This window comes from Periplaneta americana, chromosome 10 (genome assembly GCF_040183065.1).
Source record: "Periplaneta americana isolate PAMFEO1 chromosome 10, P.americana_PAMFEO1_priV1, whole genome shotgun sequence".
Classification (NCBI taxonomy): domain Eukaryota; kingdom Metazoa; phylum Arthropoda; class Insecta; order Blattodea; family Blattidae; genus Periplaneta; species Periplaneta americana.
Genome location: NC_091126.1, coordinates 2,064,288 through 2,087,832, shown reverse-complemented (window position 1 = coordinate 2,087,832; position 23,545 = coordinate 2,064,288). Strand labels below are relative to the sequence as shown.

General features: G+C 34.4%; 1 protein-coding gene across 6 annotated transcripts in view; it reads right to left on the bottom strand.

The window, feature by feature from the left end:
- LOC138707379 (asparagine synthetase domain-containing protein CG17486) overlaps positions 1–23,545 on the bottom strand; it is a 44,068-nt gene that overhangs the window by 5,791 nt on the left and 14,732 nt on the right. For 3 of the 6 annotated variants that reach the window (XM_069836707.1, XM_069836708.1, XM_069836706.1), the window contains 2 exons: positions 16,058–16,237; positions 12,159–12,400 (listed from right to left, as the gene is read on the bottom strand). In XM_069836707.1, the coding sequence (XP_069692808.1) occupies positions 12,159–12,400; positions 16,058–16,237 (422 nt within the window). Of the gene's footprint in view, positions 1–5,726; positions 5,902–6,309; positions 6,516–12,158; positions 12,401–16,057; positions 16,238–23,545 lie in introns of all 6 variants that reach the window. The other 3 variants (XR_011334216.1, XR_011334217.1, XM_069836709.1) reach the window with 3 other exon arrangements.

Below are 23,545 nucleotides of genomic sequence, written 5' to 3'. Positions count from 1 at the left end.
CTTTAACTGACCATCATGAATGATTGTCATGCTATCAAATCATACAAAAAAAATGAAGAGTTTGTGTAAACATGACAAGCCATAGAATATAACATGAAAATAATGAAGTTTGACATTAAAATTATTGAGGTATTTTCTGAGCAATAATTAAAATACAAGCAAAGTCTGCTTTTCACATCTCATGGAGGAAACAAAATCTTTCAATTTCTGATTGTAGTACAGTTAATTTTAAATAGTATGTGACAAGTGTTTCGAAACTATAAAATTAAAATAAAATGTTGGAATTTGTAGACATAAGAGAGTTTTCCTCAAATAATATGCAAAACCTGCATTACATTCATAAGTAGGGCCTGATATTAGGATGACCAGACGTCCTCTTTTGTCCGGACATGTCTTCCTTGTATGCCTGATATCGTCAGCAACTAGATTTGAAGCCGAGTGGTCGTAATGTCATGTGAGGAATTGCAGAAACAACATAAAGAGAGCGATGCTCTAAGCTAAAGTAAAAAGAGTCGTCGGGCAACAGGAACTGCAGTAGACGAAAGTAAAATGGGTGTGGATTTATATGTGTATAGATCAAGAATTGGAAGCTTCAGCATAAGAAGAGTTACAGAAGAGAAAAGATGGTAGCATGGGAAGAAGAAAGAACTAAAATGGGCGATTGGAGCAGTCATAGTGATAATATTAATAATGGAAGAATTAATTAAGGAAGAAATGAAGTTAGGATTCATAAAAATAAAACTACAGTTACAGGATTTCAGTCAGACAATCACAAATTTGAAGACAAACACGGAGAAAAACAACAAATGAATTGAAGAGCTACAACAGTTAAATAGCCAGTTGGAAAAGAAGATTAGTGATTTTGAAGATAGCCAGAGGAAGAAGAATGTGATAATTTTCGGTATAAATGAGAACGAAAAAGAGTATGGAGATGAAACTTACAATGCAGTCGGAGAGTGTGTTGGGAGATTTTCGAAGTACATATAGAAGAAGTTTATAGAGTGGGGAAGGGAAAATTTCGGCCAATCTTGCTGAAATTGCAAAATTTAAGGACAAAAGAAATGATTATGAACAGAGTGAAAAATGCGAGGGGAACAAAATTGCGCTTTGTAAATGATCTTAGTTACGAAGTAAGAAGAAGAAGAAGAAAATTGTTACCATATCTGAAAACAGCGAGAAGTAAAGGACATTTTGCGATAATGATGGAGGATAAATTGAAAATTAATGATAAAGTTTACATTCTCGAATACTGTGAAAAGAATTGTGACAAACCAGAGTTTTGGACTGAAATCGAGCAAAGCCAAGTGAATCGAGGTGCAGTGAAATGAAGGTTCAATGACTGTGAAAATATGCGTACATCAAGGCAGCACGCTAGGAAGAAAGAAAAAATGCAAACGACACAAAACTTGAATACCAACGAAACAAGAGCTGCACAATGTTGGTATCTGACGCCCACTTCGAGTATGAAACAGCTGACCAGAATAAACCAAGGAGGAAAACATAACGTGAGGCAGATACAAAATACTGCGGACGAAGGATTAGGGAAACAGCTGGAAGTGTCTGAGGTCAGGAGCATAGACAAGACTGGTGGAGGAAATGCAAGACAAGACATGATAAGAACAAAGCGACTACCAGGACAGAATGGATAGGGCTTTGAAGAGATGATTAGCGAAGAAGAGTGCTAGAAAGTGAGTGCAAGAAAGTTAGAGGTGGCAAAAGTGGTAGAATAGGAACAGAGAAGAAAGTGTTAAGTGTAAGAATGTAAGAAGACAGTGTAAGATTGTAATAAGATAGACTAACAAACAATGAATAAAAAATGATGTGTTGTAAAATAAAGAAAAGGGAAAAGTCAACAATTAATGTAGGAGAAGTAGCTGGAAAATAATGATTAAGAGTACGTAGATTTGAGAGTAGAGAAGAAAATAATTAAATACTGGTAATGAAAATTATTTAGGAAGGAATACGCAGTATTTAACAGGTAAGCGAGAAATGGAAGGGAGACAATCTAGGTATGAGAGAGAATAGAAGAGGATAGAGAGGGAAGCACATATAGCAATTCAGTTAAAACAGAACATTAGAAAGTAATCAAGAGATACTCGGCAATGAATATATTAATAGAAAAGGGTTGTATGTATTAAAGGATGGTGGATCGAAAAGCAGAAATGTGAAGGTCCACTATAACTGTGAATTGTAAAGTTGACTGACAAATAAATATATCATATCATAATCGTATGCCTGATATTTTGAAATTATCTGATTTGACGCCTTTTTCAAGTAATGGCAGTAGGTGGCAGCAGCATCATTGGAATATACTGTTTGCAACGGCCATGACTCCCTTTGGTCCTCCTTGTTATGGTCGTTGCTCACAGTAGCTAGTAAATTGAGAGATTGAGGTACGAATATAAATTTAAATAGATATTTTCTGTTCTCTTTAATAAATATAATTCCCTTGTCTTTCGTATGTGGCTAACTGTAAAATAATTATTAAGCTTTTTCGTAATTATTTTCTAATAAAATGGATATTGACGTAATTTGAAGTATAATATAGACCCAAGCCTAAATCTAAGTACATATTTTCTGTCCTCTTTTTTCGAGCAATGTCCTCCTTTTTGAAGCTTTGTGTCCTCTTTTTTATCGATATGAATCTGGTCACCCTAGCCTGATATGGAGTATAGAATATGTTTTATATATAATTACTTGTAAATGTATATTATAAAATTTTAATTGCAACAGGTCAAGAAAATATGTATTCACATATAAACCCTAGTCCTGGTTGTGATCTAAAACCAGTAGAGGAGCTTGACATGGTGACCTAGGCCAGTGTGCTGCACAGCGATGTGACTCCAACTTTTATCTATTATTGTAAGAAATTGATAAAATTAATTTAAATTAAATTGTTTCCATAAATATATTTTTGCATATAGGCCATTCGGTATCTCGTCAAACCTACATACCCACCGAGTTAGTGACTCGTCCAGTGACATCGAAGACATTATGAAGGAAAAAATAAAGAGCAGTCACAAGTTGTCACTTCAGATCGACGAGTCCACCAATACTGGCGGTCATGCACACCTTCTTTCCCACATTCGGTACATCGATGGGGATGTAATTGCAAGTAATTAATTTTTTTGCAAAGAACTGCCAGAGCAAGCTACCGGTGAAGAAATATTTCGTACAACTAATGAATATGTGGTCCATAATGAATTAACATGGGAGGATTGCATTAGTGTTTGTACAGACAGAGCTGCTTCTATGACAGGCCAGTGAAAGAATTCGTGGCTAAGTACGTGAAGTAAATCTTAATATATGGAGCGACAAGTCTCATTCACGGTGAAGCCATTGTTGCTAAGTCTTTGCCATCTCCTCTGAAAATTGTGATGGACGAAGTAGTAGAAGTCGTGAACTTCATCAAATCGTGGTCCCTAAATACAAGGCTTTTTTTTCCCCGTTTTGTGTCAGGAACTGGATCAGGTCACATTACACTCCTGCTACATACAGAAGTACGATGGTTATCACGAGGTAAACTGTTAGCATGAATGTTTGAACTTAAAGAGGAGGTACCATACTTGAATTTTTTACTATTGAGGGCATGAATACGCAGAATTATTTGCAGATGATGAATGGGTATCTAAGTTGGCATATCTTTTCGATATTTTCGTACATTTGAATGAGCTTAACAGAGAAATGCAAGGCAGGAACGAAAATATTCTGACTAGTACGGATGAGATTCAAGGATTTGTGAATAAACTGAATTTACGGATACAGATTATTTAAAATCGGTGGTTTGAGATGTTCCCAACTGTATGGCCCCTTGCTGACGGTAATAAAGTGTTGATGGACTTAATTAAAGAACATTTAGTAATCTTGCAGCAGAAGTTAAAGAATTATTTTGGAGAGTGTGTTCAAGATTTCGACTGGGTTCGTGATCCATTCATTGTGGATTCAAATCATCTGCAGACAGAACACTGACATTACAACTTCTCCAAGTGCCTTTGGTTGTCAATAAGGTGACTACCCGGTTATCTCTGAGATGACAGTTAATATGTTATTGCTCATTTCAACTACATATATGTGTGAAGTGGGCTTCTTGACGTTAACTGAAATTAAAACATCAAAGAAGAAGAGAGTCAAATCCATTGATGAAGAAATGAGGCTTGCACTGTCAACGATTCCGCCACAGATCAGCCAGCTGTGTGCAGCTGAGCAGACCCAAGTATCACATTGAAAGGATGAGTAGAGTTATTTACTTTAATATTAATAATAGACATGTGTATTTTCTACAGTGAAGTTCATAAATTATTATTATTATTATTATTATTATTGTATATCCAGCATAGGGGAACTCTATTTCACCCAAAGGTATATTAGGATTTATCATAAATAGTTCACAAATGCAAGAGTCTATTTCTGTTTTATGATGATGATGATGATGATGATGATGATAAATTTGATTAGATTAAGTAATTATATTAAGAGAGTCACATATGTTTTTGAGGGGCTTAAAATTTTGATGTGCCGTGTTGAGTCTAGGCCCGCGTAAGGTGTGCTGTGAATAGAAAAAGGCTGCAGAACACTGATCTAGGCCATGCTTTACATCGCTAAAAGGAAAACGAAACGCGGAAATGCTCCTGTTTTTTATTAACTAAATTCTAAATTCTGCAGTGCTCAGGAAAAGTGACACAAGTCAGTTTCCACAAACTTTTTTTGATAATTTATTGACAACTTACGGAACATCTGCTCGCTTGGAAAAAAAATACATAAGTATTCCTCCCATTACAATAATTCATACAGAAAAAAATCAAATCGACATAAACCAGTGTAAGTTGTCAATAAATTATAAAAAAAAGGTTTGTGGAAACTGACTTATGTCACTTTTCCCGAGCACTGCAGAATTGATCTTGTCCTTCTTCGAAAATGTTTGGGAAAGCTTAGCTTACCCTGCCTACCCTGAAGCTTTGCCACTATCTAAAACATAAATATGACTATAAACACGTGGTAGCCGATGGAAAAATTGATTTGTTACGTGTTTGAGAGAATAGTTTTTTCAGTATAAAACATTTATTTATTTTATGCATCTCCTAAAAATTTTAATGTTTCATTTTTACAACTTCGGTACCTACTTAAATACCTATTTACTATGGTTGCGATGGAAATTAATACACTGATACTGATATACAGTACGAATAGGTCTCATCGACTATTTATTAACAAAGATAAAATTATTTATTTATTTTTGCTCGACCATACTATAATATGCTCATTACATGTGACGTAACTGTACCTTAATGACATACATTAAAGTATTGCTATTCATTATGTTATTCCAACTATCGATTTCCAACTAAACATATGCGATATTGATTAATATTGTATGTGCAAAAACCCGCAAGCTTTGAAAGGAGCAATCCAAAATAGCAGACACAAACTGCATAATCAGCAACATGTATTTAAAACAAAATAAATTCTGTTCATGTTAATTTTAGTATTCTAATAAACTGAGTTCATTTTCTGTGTTTTAATGTGTGTTGCTTTGAGGTTAAAATCACCAAACCAAAACCTTGCAAAAAAAATCAATAAATACGACATAGACAAAAAAGTGATGGTATATAATGACTTTGGGATACTGTCCATTCACAGATGGACATTTTCTGTTAAAAAAAAAAAAACAAAACAAAGGGGAAATTTAAGTGATATTCATTTGAAAAATAGTCTACACATTTTCGTACCTGACATAAAACCTGTTTTCATCAATGTAGATATGAAGAAGAAATTTAGGAAGTAAAAGATTAATTGAGAACAGTTGTGTACCCTCCACACAACTCAGTGCCCAGGTGCGACTTTGACATGCCTGCTATTAGGGGTGAGATCCATTCCCACAGAAACAATCACATGTAAACCAAGCTGGAAACGAAGTGAGAACTTTTCAAGTACAAAACAGTGACAAGTTTTTCTGTACATACTATAAATAATGTTATTAGTTTACAATTATATGATATCAGAATATTCAGTTTTGTTTAGCAACTAGGCTTGACACAGCTACAAAAATTGGGAAATGTATAGTTAAATGAAAACCAGAACATGTAATATTACATCTGTAATGGAACATGTGTAATAAATTATTAATTAATGGAAACAAATGTGTAATAAATTAATAATAATTAATAAAAACACACACATGTAATTAGCCTAAGAGCAGATCTTTGGAACTCAGAAGACAAATTCTGTTGTTTCTTATGTTCACTTTAACACTGGATTAAAACTTTAAAACTTTCCATAGTTAAAAAAGTTAAAAGTGTTAAAACTACTAACCTTCTAGGTTTCAACCTTTGGGTATCTGCATCACTAGAGTAAGGGTACGGCCACACGAGCTACATTTGTAGCAAGTTTTCTGTGACAAATGTAGCTGGAATTATAGGCAGCATTGAGTTAAATGGAAGCGGCCACACGGAGCAGTAAGTGTAGCAAGTTTGGCGCCTTCTGACATGAGGTCTATTCGTGACCAATAATTTTCCAGCCTAAACGAATTAACATTGTTGTTAGTTACTGGGAATTTCTTATTATGAAATCCATATTTTTTAAACTTTAAATTTATATTAATATTTATTTCCGCTTTACTAATTCCCAGAGGAGATTCAGTGAGTCAAAGAATATACATGTCAAAAGACTTTTATCTACTAACTGACAATAAATAAAGAATAAATATCATGCAAAAGAAAACAAAGAATTGTAATAAAAGTACAAACAACCGTGTAAAATGAATGTTTATGCTTTAATTTTTTAGGAATGAGATAGAAAGCGAAAATCAAATGTCATGTAAAGGACACACAGATTAAGACTTTAAAAAGAGTGAAATAACAAATCAAAGTTATTCATTTTACAGTAGAGAATTACAATAATTTAGCGCAATGTAAATTTACAAATGCGTATGGATACACACGTGAGCTAATTTTAAATACTATTTTCTTAATCTTACTCCTGTTTTTTTGTTACTTCACCAGAAGGAAAGTAAATATCGCCAGTAAGTTCCTTTCTGGTAATTGAATTTGCAGCCAGGCATACAACACCTTGGCATTTTATACAGGCTTAATGTATTTAAAAATAAAACAAGTGACATTGATGAGTGCAGTGAAATTTGTCTCTCGAATTAGCTATAAGATATCGCAATTTGTACCACCCCGCTTATCTTTTAGCGTTAAAATTTTCTTTTGTTGGTAAAAAAACTTTATGAGACATGAAACTGTAACATACCCTAAGATTCGCCTTTCAGTTTCCCCCTCCCCCGAAATTTAATAACCTGAAAAACGTGATCTATCATGTTTAAGAGGACGTAAACTCTGTTTTCTATAGGATAAGATGTAGGCCTACAATGGGAGAAAGGCATTCTCAAATTTGAAGGAAAACCCGTTTTTTTAATGGTTGAAATTCTCAGTATGTATATGTAATCATAACAACAGAATTAACTTGTGTTTATGAGGGAGTGAAGTAGAGAGGGAGATTGACTTTTAGATGGGAAATTATTATCATGACAGATTTATAACAATACAATGCCAAAATATATAACAAATATTGTTACTAACAATACGGTGCCAATAAATATTGCTTCGCTTATGTATAGTCCAGGTTAAGTTCCCTATTTTTTAACTCTCTTCAAAATATCTTTCTTTAAAAAGTACATACATTTTTCTTCTTTCAATTTCGACCTAAAGAATTCTTCAATAATAAAATGTATATAAAAGCGTTCTAGCAAACCGTTCACAGCAATTTCTTTGGTAAAAACGTACAATTCTTTTGCAGGACAGACCTCACAAATCAGTATTGTTTATAAATATTATTGTGTTATAAAGACATTTCTACTTTGAGTTGTATTTTGGGATATAAGGGTCAAGTTTAAATTGCCGCAACGTCCAATAAGAATTCTGCAAAACCAAGAAAAAGATAACTTTTATGATAGATGTGTTTACTTAGACTCTTTTCAAAATACCGTTCTTTGAGAGTACACATTTTTTTTCTTTCATTTTCGACCAAAGGTTTCCTTCAATAATAAAATCTATACAATAGCGTACCAGTAAACCCTTCACAGCGACTTCATTTGGTAAAAAAAAAAAAAAAAAAAAAGAAGACACAATTCTTTTACAAGACATCTCTCAAATATGTTACAAACAGATTGCCTCTTTGAGTTGTGTTTTGGGTCATGTTTAAAACTCCTTTTTACTTGGAGATGCTTCAGAAATTCATGTATTGGAAAGGGAAGAGCATGTCTAATCTGTCGTACAATCCCAATGACCCTTCTACAGAACCACGAGAAATTAGGTCTTCATACAGCCTTTCAGCAAACCCTTCACCCACACCGTACTTCCGATTGTTACTGACGAACAATATTGCCTGTTGTAAAATCGACACAGGAATAAAAGTTAACTTTATGGCACTGCTATAAATTTTCTTCTCATGCGCATTACAATTGTGTGTGACCGTAATAATGCACACTAACAACAGACACAAAGCGACTTTGGCTTCATACTCCATCTCGGAAGAAAGCTTCCACTACACTAGGGCTGAGTGCTGCAAAACGCAAAAGAATTAGCTACAAATGTCGCTAGTGTGGCATGTCATGTGGCCACACGTAGTGACATTTAACGCAGAAACTAGCAGTAATTGTAGCGCCCATGTGGCCACCCATTTTGCAACAATTACGGCAGCTTCATTTGTAGCAGAAAACCTGCGACAAATGTAGCTCGTGTGGCCGTACCCTAAATGTGATTAATACGGATATCTCATCATTTTTAAAAGATTGCAGTGAATTATTCGATGAGAGTCTTGGTTATTACACTGGACCTGCTGGAGAGAGAGAGAGAGAGAAGGAGAATGGGAGGGGGAGATGGGGAGAAGGGGATGGGAAGAGGGGGAGGGAAGGGAATGGGGAGTGAGGGGAGGTGGATAGGAGGAATGCGAGGAGGGGGAGGGGGATAGAGGGGCGTGAGTGAGAGAGAGAGAGAGAGAGATAAAGAGTGTGTGTGTGTTTTTTTTTAATTCATCAGCATGCTCCAATGCTTTTCTATGCAATATTACGTGCTATAATTTTCAATTTACAATATTATTTGCCTCTTACAATACTCTTTTCAACGTATACTATTATTTAAAAGTAAATATAGATTTACAATTTATCAAAATCTACTGATTTTACAAAAACTAAAAAAGTTCTTGAAGTGTTTATTTAAAAGTTACTCGTTTGTCACTGGCCAGTTCCCTGTGGATTTTTGAATACCATTTATCAGAACTTCTCTCTGTTTCTGGAGGTGTTTGCATGAGAAAATTATATGGTTGATGGTAAGGAAAACAGTACCATGGTGGATGCAAGATCTGACAATTCAAAGGAAGAAAGTCAATGCTTTAAGACTTAGGTATTAGAGGACTGCTAACAATGAGAACTTAAGACAATAGACGCAAGGAAAGTGAGACTATTAAGTTATGATTCAAAGGGAAAAAGTAAATTCCTGGAAAGAATTTTGCACCTGAGTGGCAATAGTAATCCTTGGGGCACAGTTTATAAAATTGCTTCCGGAAGACAGACAGACAGACAGACAGACAGACAGACAGACAGACAGACAGACAGAGATAGATAGATATAGATAGATAGATAGATAGACAGACAGACAGACAGACAGACAGACAGATAGATATAGATATAGAGATAGATAGATAGATAGATAGATAGATAGATAGATAGATAGATAGATAGATAGATAGATAGATAGATAGATAGATAGATAGATAGATAGATAGATAGATAGATAGATAGATAGATAGATAGATAGATATTTATTTGTCATCAACATTTATATTAGTTATGGTGTACCACAACTTATGTATACGGGTTTCACCATAACTTTCTATTACATATACCTACAAATAGCATGCAATCCCAACAGCTGTTGAACTCATAACTCATCTACTCCCGCTATTAACTTAACTCTAATCAGTCAATTTCTTCTTATTGATCTTAACTGTCCACCATCTGTTCATTCCACACTTACGTTCCTTTCAGCATTCCAATCTTGCTAACTAAATTTATATATAATTCCGTCTTTCTACACTACATCTAACTCTTAACACTTCACCCGGCTATACGCATTGGCATCTTTTTTTCTACCTAATACACATCATTATAATCTTATTAAATCTTGACATGAGTATCTAGTTCACTTTAGATTGATCACAACTGAGGAGAGAGATAAACCTTACAACACTTCAGAAGCCAGGTGGCATGTTCACCATAAATACTTAAAGTACAATAAGGCACTTCGCACCTGAACAATATGAGGAGACCGATAATGAATACCATAAGAAAATAAGACAAGGGTGACAGAACCAACAGACACTGAAGACGAGAGAGACTTTGCCCAACAGGAAATTGCAGCAGTATTAAATGAATTCTGCCCTAAAAAGGCACCGGGTGAAGATGGATTGACGAGCGAGATAATGGAAAGGGTATTTAAATGTATTCCTATATCAATCACAGTGATGTATAATGAATGTATAAAAAGAGGGGTTTTTCCAAAACAATGTAAGCATTCAGTTATAACTGTAATAAAACCAGGGAAGAAGGAGAGTAAAAATATTTCCAAGTTTAGGCCGATCAGCTTACTAAATTTAGGAGGTAAACTAACAATCAACAGGATCTTACACAATGCCCACAAAAACAGCAGGCAATATGACTTCATGCCCCAGAAGAGTGCTATCGACACAGCGTCAGCAGTAAAACAAAAGCAGACAGCAAGAGGGGAGGGAGAGAGAGAGATGGAGGGAGGGGTGTGTGCGTGTGTTTTTTTACAGTATATTTTTCAACATGCCCCATTACATAGGTTGTAATATCACATGTTTTGACATTTCTAGATAATTACATTTTTAAAATTGCAAATTTACCAATTGCGTAATCAACAAATATCTGTGTGATAAGATATACAAGGAGAATAAGATCACAGTTAAATACTGTTGCAAATTATGAATCCCTACACCTTCCTACTTACAAATTTACGAATTACATAAGCAATATTAATTCAAGATTATAAAACCCTATGTTTCCCTAGTTACAATTTTTCAATTACATTTGCAATAAAGACATATAAACGATAGTATACTGATAGATAAACTATATACTCCTACGTTTTCCTAGTGTTAAAAGTGTATATAGAAGAATGAAAAATAATCTAATCTACTTCTCGTTTTGACTTCATTGTAAATTTTTACTGTCTTAGACACAGAATTACGAGTCACTCTGTCTCAAAAAATAGTGGTCGCTAGTTGTAAATCCTTCTTTATAAATGTGAATTTTCAAAGACGTTTACAAAGGTCTTAATAATAGTAGTTCAGGAATATGCTTATAATCTAAAAACTTTTACTTTTACATACTAATTTTCGCAAATCCAGGAATAATATAAATGACTACGTTATAAGGATAAATTTCATGTGAATTTGTGCAAAATTAATGATGCCATTCACTTAAACCATACAATTTGCGAATGAAGGCAAATTAAGATAAAACGTGAGTATGAGTGGTAATATTCCAGTCAGTGTTGTGAAATACATAACATGTATAATTTTATTTTTTAAAGTATGAATTACAATTCTGAAGTAACTGTGTTAAAATTGGACCTGAGAATTCATCAAGAGAAAATATTTCATTTTATATAAAGTTACATAAATTAGCAGATTTATTGGCGACTGTAAAATTTATTATAAAATGTCATGTGCCATATTAATGTACCAGTATCAATACTGCTATGATGGTAATGTCACCTGAATGCAAGAACTAGGTAACTCGAAATTTGCGTTTATTAATTATCTATGTTATAGCATAGCAAAAATCGCACAGAATGTAATGCAAGAACGATACCAGCGACATCTGTTTTCCAATGTAACAAATAGGTAAAAGAAAACGAGGCACATTCCTCAGTGCAATAAATAAGTAAATAGGCAATATCTGAAAAATAAGAAAAATTGAGTTACCTAGTTCTTGCATTCATTGCATGATGAATATCTTAAGTTATGAAATTAATTCTTTTCAACGAAAGTTGGACAGGAAATGGTGGACTGGCGAGATGGGGTAAGCATAGTCATAGAATACTAGATCTTCGGGTTTATATGAATACAATGCAATATACCTCTCCCACGGATCCAAAGAACTGAGATACGACACAACAGACTCGTCCAAGTAAGGCAGTCTGCCCTGGCAACCATGGTCAGACACAACTCTGTTGTCTCGTCCAAGATTTCTGGTCGATATCCTGGCCATGTCCAACTTCAGCTCCTGCTCCAATCCAGTCCACCCTTTAAGTTGCAGGGCCGTTCTATGTCTTCTATACCCTCCAAGTAATTCATCAGCACCCATTCCAAGAAGCAGCACCTTGTAAGAGAGATCACTTGTTTTCATTGTAGTACATGTTTACTCGATTCGTGAGATAAAACTTTCTAGGTATAACCATTGCCTTCAAAACTGAGGTGCGTGATATATAATCGAGTAAATACGGGACTGATTTTAATGTCACTCCATCCCTACAATAACAACAAAAATTATCAATGTTATCAACAAATCCATGCATTGAGTAGAAGGCAAGAATAATTATATTCTGTTAGTGCTCCAAATATCTCTTTTAATTTTTCAAATTTCTTACTTATAACAGTAAAAACAAAACATACCCCAAGATCAGTGAGAAATTCACATAAGTCACATTACACATATTACATATTATGTTCATTATGTAAATTGCAGGAGGTTTGTATCACTTGTTCTGGACAGCAACACGAAACAGCTTATTACAAAGAACAGAGCAGATAGAAGAGAAACTGAAATAAACTTCCACTAGTTCAACAGTTCGTCACTGAGTGGTGGTAGCTCCAGTTTCAGGAGCACTATTCGAATGAAAGCAAAATGTTTTTAAAATACCCCTTAGATAAGAGTGCATTATACAATAGTTTGTTACAATATATTACTTATAAACTACTCGTGAGTTATACCATACACCACTGAATCATATATCAGGACTATGATTCAGTTGTAAGGAGCAGAAAGAATTACATTTATTTCCAACTTCTGAAACTTGCAGATTAACTGTGTGGGACATTCCTCTAGGATTCTAAAGTAAAATTAATAAGAACCATATACACTTACTGTATAGCTTAAAAATATAAAATAAATTACGCAAAACCCGTTTTCTGATGTGTTATATGTCGTTTGCACACTTTTAACTTGCCTGCCGCTAGAGGGCTACTGTCACGCCAGCTATCAAATGTTGGCATATTTATACGTATGAGTTGCACGACTGTATGTATTAGACTATGATATTAGCATGTTATTTTTTCTAGAGAGGGTTATTACAAGACTTTCATACACAATATGGTCTACTGTTCGAGTTGCCATACTGTATTACTTTTGTATAAAATGTCTCCCACATATTTAAAAAAATCGTATTGTGTTAAGTATAAAAAAGTGCAAATAACTGAGTGGTTTGGGGAACGAGAAACTGTGGCTCAACTCAGAATACGATATTGGAGTCACAAGTTTGTTCAATTTAATAAAAAATCAAGGATAAATTGTATAATGTAAATCTACAACACGAGACCTCCACTATTCCTATCCTTCCAGACAGCCATTACAAGGAGTTTCTTTGCCCCTTAAAAGTCCGCTGGTAATAACCAGACTTAAATCAGTGAACTTCTGATCCACTACGTAGCATGTTCGATACAAGATAACAGAAGAAATTACGAAAGTGTAAGCATTACTCACTAAATATATGAACATCTTTCATGGTATGGATTATCCGATTGTTTCGAATAACCATTTGGATCATCCCCTTCATCACCTGGATAATAGAGGTCTTGGTCTACTGGGTTACGAAGAGAATAATTAACTTTTCCCTTGTCTCCAGACATGCCAAGACATTTCCAAGTGGCTTTGTTTGACTGGTTCCCATCTGATGTGAATCCAATCGCTCTGACAGCACTCGTTCCACACGAATAATTACAAGCAAAGTGTCTGTAGGTGTAGCATACTGTAACAGGTGCAGAGCAATGGAACATACATGCACACAAATGCATGATTGAGTAAGGTGTTCCGACTTTCAGGTGTCACACCCCCCAAATTAACGAACACTTACACCTTAAGTGAAACACTATTAAATATTATTTCCTCTCGTAATTTCACCTCATCATAAATTAGGATTCCAATTTTTTTTTCGTGAGTTTCATTATCAAGATGGTTTTGTAATGCACCGTATGCCTATTTACATAATAAGAGCATCAAGTAAACTTCTCAGGGAAGTGGTTCAAACAATGCCTACAACCTTTTGAGGACATTATTTTGAACAATAACCTTTCTAGAACAGTGTTGCAACACATGCCTCTTGCATCCTCTACCATGGCATTACAGGAATTTTACACTCCTCTTTATGTTTCTCAATTTCAATAACTTCCTCGTCTAAGACGATTACTTTAGCTTTGGCTGCAATAAAATAATTTTTAATCCCAGTTAAATTTCTATTGGCTATCTTCAATTTTGTATTTAATGAAATAATTTTCATTTTTTTACATTTTCACAATTATTGGAAGCATGACTGTTCGTGATAAGTTCATCAGGGCTTGTCACCGTTGAAGTACAGGCGTTACTGTTGCACAATGTTATGAGAAGAGCTTGATGTCCTCATGGTTGTGGATTTCCTCTTCTTTCATTTCTTGTAACATATCGAGGCAAGTTCGGGAAAATATGTATGACATCCGTAGAAGTTCTATCGCTTTACCATTAATAACAAATTTGTCAGCTTTTACAATCAAAGGGATATCACAGACATAAGACTGAGAATACAATTTTCTGTCTTTTTGTGGAATTTTTACAACACTTCTGAAAAATAGCCTGTCTTTGGGTGGTAAAACAAATTTCTTACTTTCTTACGGGTTATATAACTGGATTTACGCCTGGAAACAAAGCAATTGAGCATATTTCTACTCACTCACTGTAAAATCACCCGAACAACACAAGAAATATCTCCTTAATTTCACAACAGAGAGTTCTACCAACTCTGTCCATAGTATGGAGAGCAAAACTATAATCTTTTCGCTGTAAGAAAAATCCTAATGTAAACAATAGCACGTGACTGAAGTGAGGCTTCATTGGCCGCTGTTTGGCGCCATAGATTCTCAGTACGTGTTCCTGCCTACTGTTGTACATTCTCTTTCATGTTAAATGTTTCCCGTTACTCGTCAAGTAGGTCTAACCTCACTACTATGCATTCGTTCGCTTAGGAAACATTTATTTTATAATTACTGTAATTAAATTATTTTTAAGTCTTATATCTTCACAATGGACACTTGAGGATGCAGAAGCCATACTTCAGTACCATGTACTTATGTGAACAACTATGAGCTCAAGTGACACCAGCTTGTTACAAGAACAGACAACCTCAGTATTACTGTTGGTATTCATCCACGTTCATAATACATAACAAAATATAAAAGTAGCTTTTCTTTACATATCGTTTTACATATGAGTGAAGTTAAATATTTCATGATATTTAACAACTAGAATTCAATTTTTTATTTTCAAATAATAGAAGATTGTGGTTTCCAAATACGAACTATATTTTCCTGTGTCATGTGAGTGTTTCAACTGGGAGCCAATCACGGGTATGACAGCAACGTGCTTATGTTTGCATTAGGACTTTTCTTACAGCGAAAACAGTATACGTCTTAAAATGATGCCATGCCAAAGTTTCGCTCAGTTCCTGTGGTTTAAAAACTCAATCAGACTCTACCCAAGCTATCACACGTTCTCTTCTAAATGCACTGCAAAGAGAAAAATCAACCCTTTTCAAGTGGTAGTCTACAATAATCTCTTTTACAGTTTCCTTTATTATTATTATTATTATTATTATTATTATTATTATTATTATATTGCATTGAAAGAAATGTAATACACCAATTTAAACTGTTTACTTCTTTATTCATGATCTAAACAAGACAAAAATAATATATTTTTATTCTACTTTTATTACACCAACAAATTATTTACCCTTGCAGGTGAACTATATGGAAAGTCAGATCCATCTTCAAGCTTCATACATCCCTTGCCACGACTTGCAAACCAGAGAGCACAGCCCAAACTATCATCAAGTACAGTGTTTAGTGGATGAATCAAATCTGAAATAATTCTCTTTCGTTCTCTCTTTAATTCATCTTGAGTAATATTTATCTGAAAAATTTCAATATGCATGAAACACTAATAAAAGACAGTCACAGATTTCAGGATTGCATTTTACTTTTGCAAATAACAAAAGTAAAATTTCATATTTAAAATGTATCAGATATAATAACTAAACAATACCAAGTAATGTACCTTTTAATAAGTGTTCAGTGGTTTGAAGATATTCTCAGCAAAGCTAAAGAAATAGATAAGATTTAAACTAAAATTACTTTAACACACATCTTTATAGTTAGTTAGTTAGTGGGGTTTAAAAAGGGTGCGTCAGCTACTATGATTATTTGCGTCCTTATCTAAAATTCTTCACAAAACAGGAACACAATACAATAATCAGAATGCTAAAAAGAACAAAAAAGTGTTGTCACAGTTAAAACGAGGTACACAAACATCTTTATATTATTACAAAACACTCATTCCACACAATCAGCCATTCCTCTATACACGTTCATTAACATATATGTAAGTAAATTTCAAGAGATTTGGAAAGTCTGTTCTGTCCTGTGATGTCTGAAATGTTACATTGGGCAGCAAATGTCATGGGATGTGGTGTGGAGCCCCTCAAGGGTCAGTACTTGGCCCACTGCTATGTTTAATAATGAATGACTTGTTGCCTAATGTGAAATCTCACTCCATTAAAATTTTGAATGGTTTATTTTATGCTGCTTTATCAACTGCTATGATTTTATCTACCACCTCAGTGAAATGAGGGTGATAATGAAAGCAAAATGAGTCCAGGGTCCAGTGCTGACAGTTGCTCAGCATTTGCTCCTAATGAGTTGAGGAAAAATCCTGGAAAAAACTTCAACCAGGTAACTTGCCCCAACCACGATTTCAACCTGGGCCTGCTCATTTCATGGTCAGACATACTAACCATTATTCCACAGTGGTAGACTCCATTAAATTTGCAGATAACACCTCACTATTTGCAATCAAATAAAAGTACTGAAGAATTAATATTTTATATGTTCAATTCACTTCAATACAATAATAATAATAATAATAATAATAATAATAATAATAATAATAATAATATAGTATAATAATCATATTCCTTGTAGCACAACTTGCAAATTAATATTGTCAATTATTTAACCATTAACATATTCTTTATGCATGCTTGGCATGAAGCAGTGGTTAAGCTACTTAACTTCTATGCAGACAGTTCGAGTTCGAATCTCTGTAGTGAATTTTTTTTGTTTTGTCCTTTCTTTTATTTTTTACAACTCATTTTAGTGCAATATAGTCAAATAATTTTGCATATGTTAATTCATGTTACTTACAGATAATTACAAAATGGTGAAAATTTGTGGTTATAATTCCAGGAAATCAGGATATATTTTGTCATCAGAATTATGATTTTTCTTCTTGTTTACAATAACTATGTTTACGCCCTGATGATCATGGATTTGGATTAGTATAAAACTCATATTCCCTGTAGCACAACTTGCAAATTAATTATTGCCAATTATTTAACCATCAACATATTTCCTGAATGTTACTTAGGGAATAGAGTGAAAAGCAGCAGGGATTAATAAAATAATTAACACAGCATTTTAATATGAAAGACCCTAATTGTTGTCTTTAGTGTTACTTCCATCTAGCGTCAAAAGTTTCTATTAACATGAAAAAAATATAATAAAGCGAAAAGTATTCTAAGGATAAAAAAATAACGAAAACCTGTTATATTTTCACAGATGCATTTAAACGGCAAAAAAAAAAAAAAAAAAAATTTTTAGTAAGTCCACGAAGATTTGAACTTACAATCTCATGCAATCTTAGCTATCGCTCTACAAACTATGCTACGAGTTTCACTGCAGTGAGAATGTCATTGTAACGAGCAATGGTCATGCTTCACTTGAGAACCTGTTATACAGTATATAGTGTTTGTGTTACAATATTCACTGTTTAAACTCTCTGAATGATCTGTCTGTTTTAAATCTGAATGAGGTAGAAAAAAAATAGTAAAAATAAAAATATTAGAGATTTATATAAGGGCATAAAGGAATTCAAGAATGGATATCAGGCAAGGGTAAATGTGATCAAGGATGAGAATGGTGACTTGCTTGCAGACGCTCATTCAATCCTGAACAGATGGAAAAACTATTTTGGACAACTACTAAATATACATAGGCTAAATAGGAATGATTGGGACGAAATTGAAATACAAACTGCTGAGCCATATATACCCGAACCCACACTTTCTGAAGTCGAAATTGCGACAGAAAATCTGAAAAATTATAAGTCTCCAGGTACTGATGAAATTCCAGCAGAATTAATACAAGAGGGTGGAATCGCAGTATCTAACGAAATTTATAAGCTTGTACTTGCTATTTGGGAAAAGGAAATTCTACCAGATCAATGGAAGGAGTCCATAATCGTACCTATCTTTAAGAAGGGGGACAAGACTAACTGTAGTAACTTTAGAGGAATATCACTTTTGTTGACATCGTACAAAATTTTGTCCAATATTCTTTTGAGAAGGTTAACTCCATATGTAGATGAAATTATCGGGGATCATCAGTGTGGTTTTAGGCATAACAGATCAACTATTGACCAGATATTTTGTATTCGACAGATGATGGAGAAAAAATGGGACTATAAGGATACAGTGCATCAGCTATTCATAGATTTCAAAAAGGCATATGACTCGGTTAAGAGAGAAGTTTTATATGATATTCTTATGGAATTTGGTATTCCCAAGAAACTAGTTCGATTAATTGAAATGTGTCTCAGTGAAACGTACAGCAGAGTTCGTATAGGTCAGTTTCTGTCAGATGCGCTTCCAATTCACTGTGGGCTGAAGCAAGGAGATGCACTATCTCCTTTACTTTTTAACTTTGCTCTAGAGTATGCCATTAGGAAAGTCCAAGATAACTGAGAGGGTTTGGAATTGAACAGGTTACATCAGCTGCTTGTCTATGCGGATGACGTGAATATGTTAGGAGAAAATCCACAAACGATTAGGGAAAACACGGAAATTTTACTTCAAGCAAGTAAAGCGATAGGTTTGGAAGTAAATCCCGAAAAGACAAAGTATATGATTATGTCTCGTGACAAGAATATTGTACGAAATGGAAATATAAAAATTGGAAATTTATCTTTTGAAGAAGTGGAGAAATTCAAATACCTGGGAGCAACAGTAACAAATATAAACGATACTCGGGAAGAAATTAAACACAGAATAAATATGGGAAATGCCTGTTATTATTCGGTTGAGAAACTTTTATCATCCAGTCTGCTGTCAAAAAATCTGAAAGTTAGAATTTATAAAAATTATATTGCCGGGTATTCTTTATGGTTGTGAAACTTGGACTCTCACTTTGAGAGAGGAACATAGGTTAAGGGTGTTTGAGAATAAGGTGCTTAGGAAAATATTTGGGGCTAAGAGGGATGAAGTTACAGGAGAATGGAGAAAGTTACACAATGCAGAACTGCACGCATTGTATTCTTCACCTGACATAATTAGGAACATTAAATCCAGACGTTTGAGATGGGCAGGGCATGTAGCACGTATGGGCGAATCCAGAAATGCATATAGAGTGTTAGTTGGGAGACCAGAGGGAAAAAGACCTTTAGGGAGGCCGAGACGTAGATGGGAAGGTAATATTAAAATGGATTTGAGGGAGGTGAGACATGATGATAGAGACTGGATTAATCTTGCTCAGGATAGGGACCAATGGCGGGCTTATGTGAGGGCGGCAATGAACCTCCGGGTTCCTTAAAAGCCAGTAAGTAAGTAAGTATATAAATTATTTTCTCGGAAGATTTTAGTGATTAATAGTTGTGTTCCCCATTATAACTACTAGAAGAATATATGCAATCTTTTGAACAAAGCCTGGCTGTCCCAAGCGCTCATGGAAATACCAGATTCGAAATTAGTCTCTCAGATGCCAGCCACTATCATTTTGACCAAGTGCACTGCCTAGTAATATATGTACACTTAACGGCAAAAAGAATGGGCCAAATCTTGGTCAATAGAAATGCTAAGTTCTATTGCGCAGTTCACTCGTGTAAACACACTGCGCATCAAGGCATTGCTGTGGTGTCTCTTCATTGAAAGTCGTCCGTCTACAATGCAGTTAACCTTACAAGCTGAGTGTGGCCCAGTGCTAAGATGTCTGACATCTGTTCCAGAGGTTGTGAGTTCACCTCTCGTTATGGTAGAATTATTTTTTTTTATTTCATTAATTTATTAGTTTAAATGTGAAATGGCATTTGTTAATAAACTTCGTTATGCCTGTCTTGTAAAAATATTATTGCCCATCACCTGTGGGCTATTAATAAGTGAGACTTGGCTTGTATAAACAAAAATACTTGTTTCACATCCTAAAAAACCGGATGCATATCAAACTTAAATAAACAAAAACAAACAATTTGTTAATATATTAACAAAAAAAGGCCTGTGGTGGGGACTAGTATCTCGTCCACAAACCGCCTGCGTCAACAACTGCCCTCATTCTGCACGGCATGGAGTCCACAAGATTATGGAATAGGTCTAAATTCATGGTCACCTCCTCCCATGCATCTAGAACTCTGTCCCACAATTCCTCAGCTGTCCGAGCGGGTTGTTGTTCTGCCCAATTAGAGCGTAAGATCCAGTTGACTGCAGCTCGCAAATTTTCAATCGGATTCATATCTGGTGATTTTGGAGGCCAGTCAACTGGGTCGACATCACGCCTCCTTATAAACCATCTTTGAATCTGGTTGGTGGTGTGTATCAGTTGATTATCCTGCTGGAACAAAAGTGTTTGTTCTGGATAACATTTTCGGACAGAAGGGATCATTACATTTGCCAAAATGTGTTCGTAGACTTCTGCTGTAAACCAACTGTGGATGCGTTCCAGAAGTCCTACCTCATCATATGACATCCACCCCCCAACACGCGACTCTCACGCAACCCAACCTGTTAAGTCATCTCATGAAGCGTTCATTGTATCGATGGCCAACCATACAATAAACTAGGGCAGGACTATCGTTGATACTGGGGACAATTACCTCGTCAGAGAAAATGACATTTCTCCGATTGAAGTCTTGTCGGAGAGTAGCATACGCAGAATAACCTATGTGAACTAGGGCAATGAGTTGTCTCTCTGCCATCTTCAAGCGTAATGACAGGACAGAAAATTTTACTGACAGACAGGGGTATGGCTTAGAAAAGAGAGAGAGATTTATTATTTATTAGAGTTTGGGCATATTCTAAGAATCTAAGAGATATCGCCACATAATTATAACTTTGCGAGACGTATATGATACAAATTTGTAATGAAATAAAGCAGTTTTTGAGCTACTACTATCAACTCGTTCAATAGAATCAATGCCGTAACGACTTACGCTACTGGGACTGTTAATATAGTTTCGGCATAATACGTGGTTTTCCTGTTCATATTCACTTCGGTTGATTTTGTATTTATCAATTTTATTATTATTATTTCATTATTCAGAGGTCCTGATGTATCTAAACTCAACCCTACATTCGATTTTTTAACATATTTTAGACTCTTAAACAAAATATAGCAAATTTAAATGGTTTAATTATGTGTTACCTGGTGAACTATGGCTTTGACGAGACGAGCATGCGCAATGTTATGTATCTGGAATTTAGAAATTGTCACCAGCTCATTCTTTTTTACCGTTAAGTGTACATTATAGTCAGAACCTCAATCACAGGTAAGAATAATTAAGAATCAATCTAAATACTGTGCTTTAACATTACTATGAATTAGAGTATGGTCAATTACAACATATTTTTAAACCAGTTCTTCTGTCTTATAGCTGAATGCAATGGAAGGAACTATTTACAGCAAAACATAATTTTGCAACTTGTTTTATTATTTTTCAATTGTTCAGACGGCAAGGAACTAATCTGCCTTCACTTAATTTTCAAAGATGGTCTCTCAACAGATAGCTAATCTGTAACTAATCATCTCTTTTGTTTGACTCTGAAGGTGCAACTATTGGACCTGTCTCTGTTTTTTTTTATCTTCATTGTCAGATGTTGCAGTAGCCTCATTTCTTTCTTGATTATTTTTTATGCTGCTACGTTTTTTAATATGTAACTTCATTCTAGCAAACTAATTCTGGAATTTTTAAACTGCATGATTTGCATTTAGCTTTCATGCATTTTCCATTTGAAATCTGTAGTTTTTTAAATCCCCCCCACAACAAATATTATTAAAAACATAATTCAGTGATTTTATTATAAATATATTTAATTTGAATCAGTGATTTATATTATAAAAATCAACTGACTGTAATCACTAATTAAATCTTGATTTAAATCACTGTACTCTGTACAATAATAATCATCACGATTTTCTTTGGAAAGACACGAATAATGAAGCTAGAAGGGCTGAAACATAAAAGTGACAATACGCTTCCTAATGTAAATATTGAAAACATTGGAAGAGTAATTATGGAATTTCACAACAAATTCTGACAAATACGAAGCCACAATGTTAGCAGTGAGTTTGTTAAAAAATGTCCCATTGTAGCAGCTGATGAAATACACCTTGAGAAACTCAATTTATTTTAAAAAATTCTCGACATACAGTGACAAGTAGAATATTGAAGAAATGGGGTTTGATATTGAAAGTCAATTCGAAATTAAAGCAAAAATTTTCTTTGTGGTTTTTGTTTACATTTGATGAAATCACTGATATTAGCAAGACTTCAAAATTAATCGTATTTATTACGGGAGTTGATTCTAATTTCAACATCCATGAAGAATTGTTAAATCTTGCGATATTCGTTCAATCCTGACGGATTTTCTTCTAGATTGCCTTCTCAGACTTTAACTGACATCTTAGGAACCAAGCAGACAAATTGTTAACAAGCAGGAACTGTCGTCCATTTTCATGTCAGCTTGAGTAACACTGCATAAAAAGAGTTGAACAAGTGTTTTCAGTTTCAATTTTTTCAATTCTCCCGAGTTGTCAACTGTAGTTTTACAAAATAATTTTATTTTCTTTCGTTTAGTTTTTATTAAAATGGCGTAAGTTCCCTTTTTAAAATAATACTTAAAAAAAAAAAACATTTACTTTGTAGTCAGGTTTTCTTCCATGAAATAGGGATAGAAATTGTGATTTGTTATAAAGATATGAGTTCCACTACTGATGCAACTACAAATACATGGCAGAGATGAAACTAGTTTTTCTCGTTAAAAGGAGAGAAGAAAAAGGGATTAACTTACTTTGTTAGATCCAAGGTTGTATAAAAGTTATCTATACCAGAAATGAATAGAAGCTTCGTGTGTGTTATTACTGATGGAAATGGAAATAATTATTATATCAAGTGCCAATG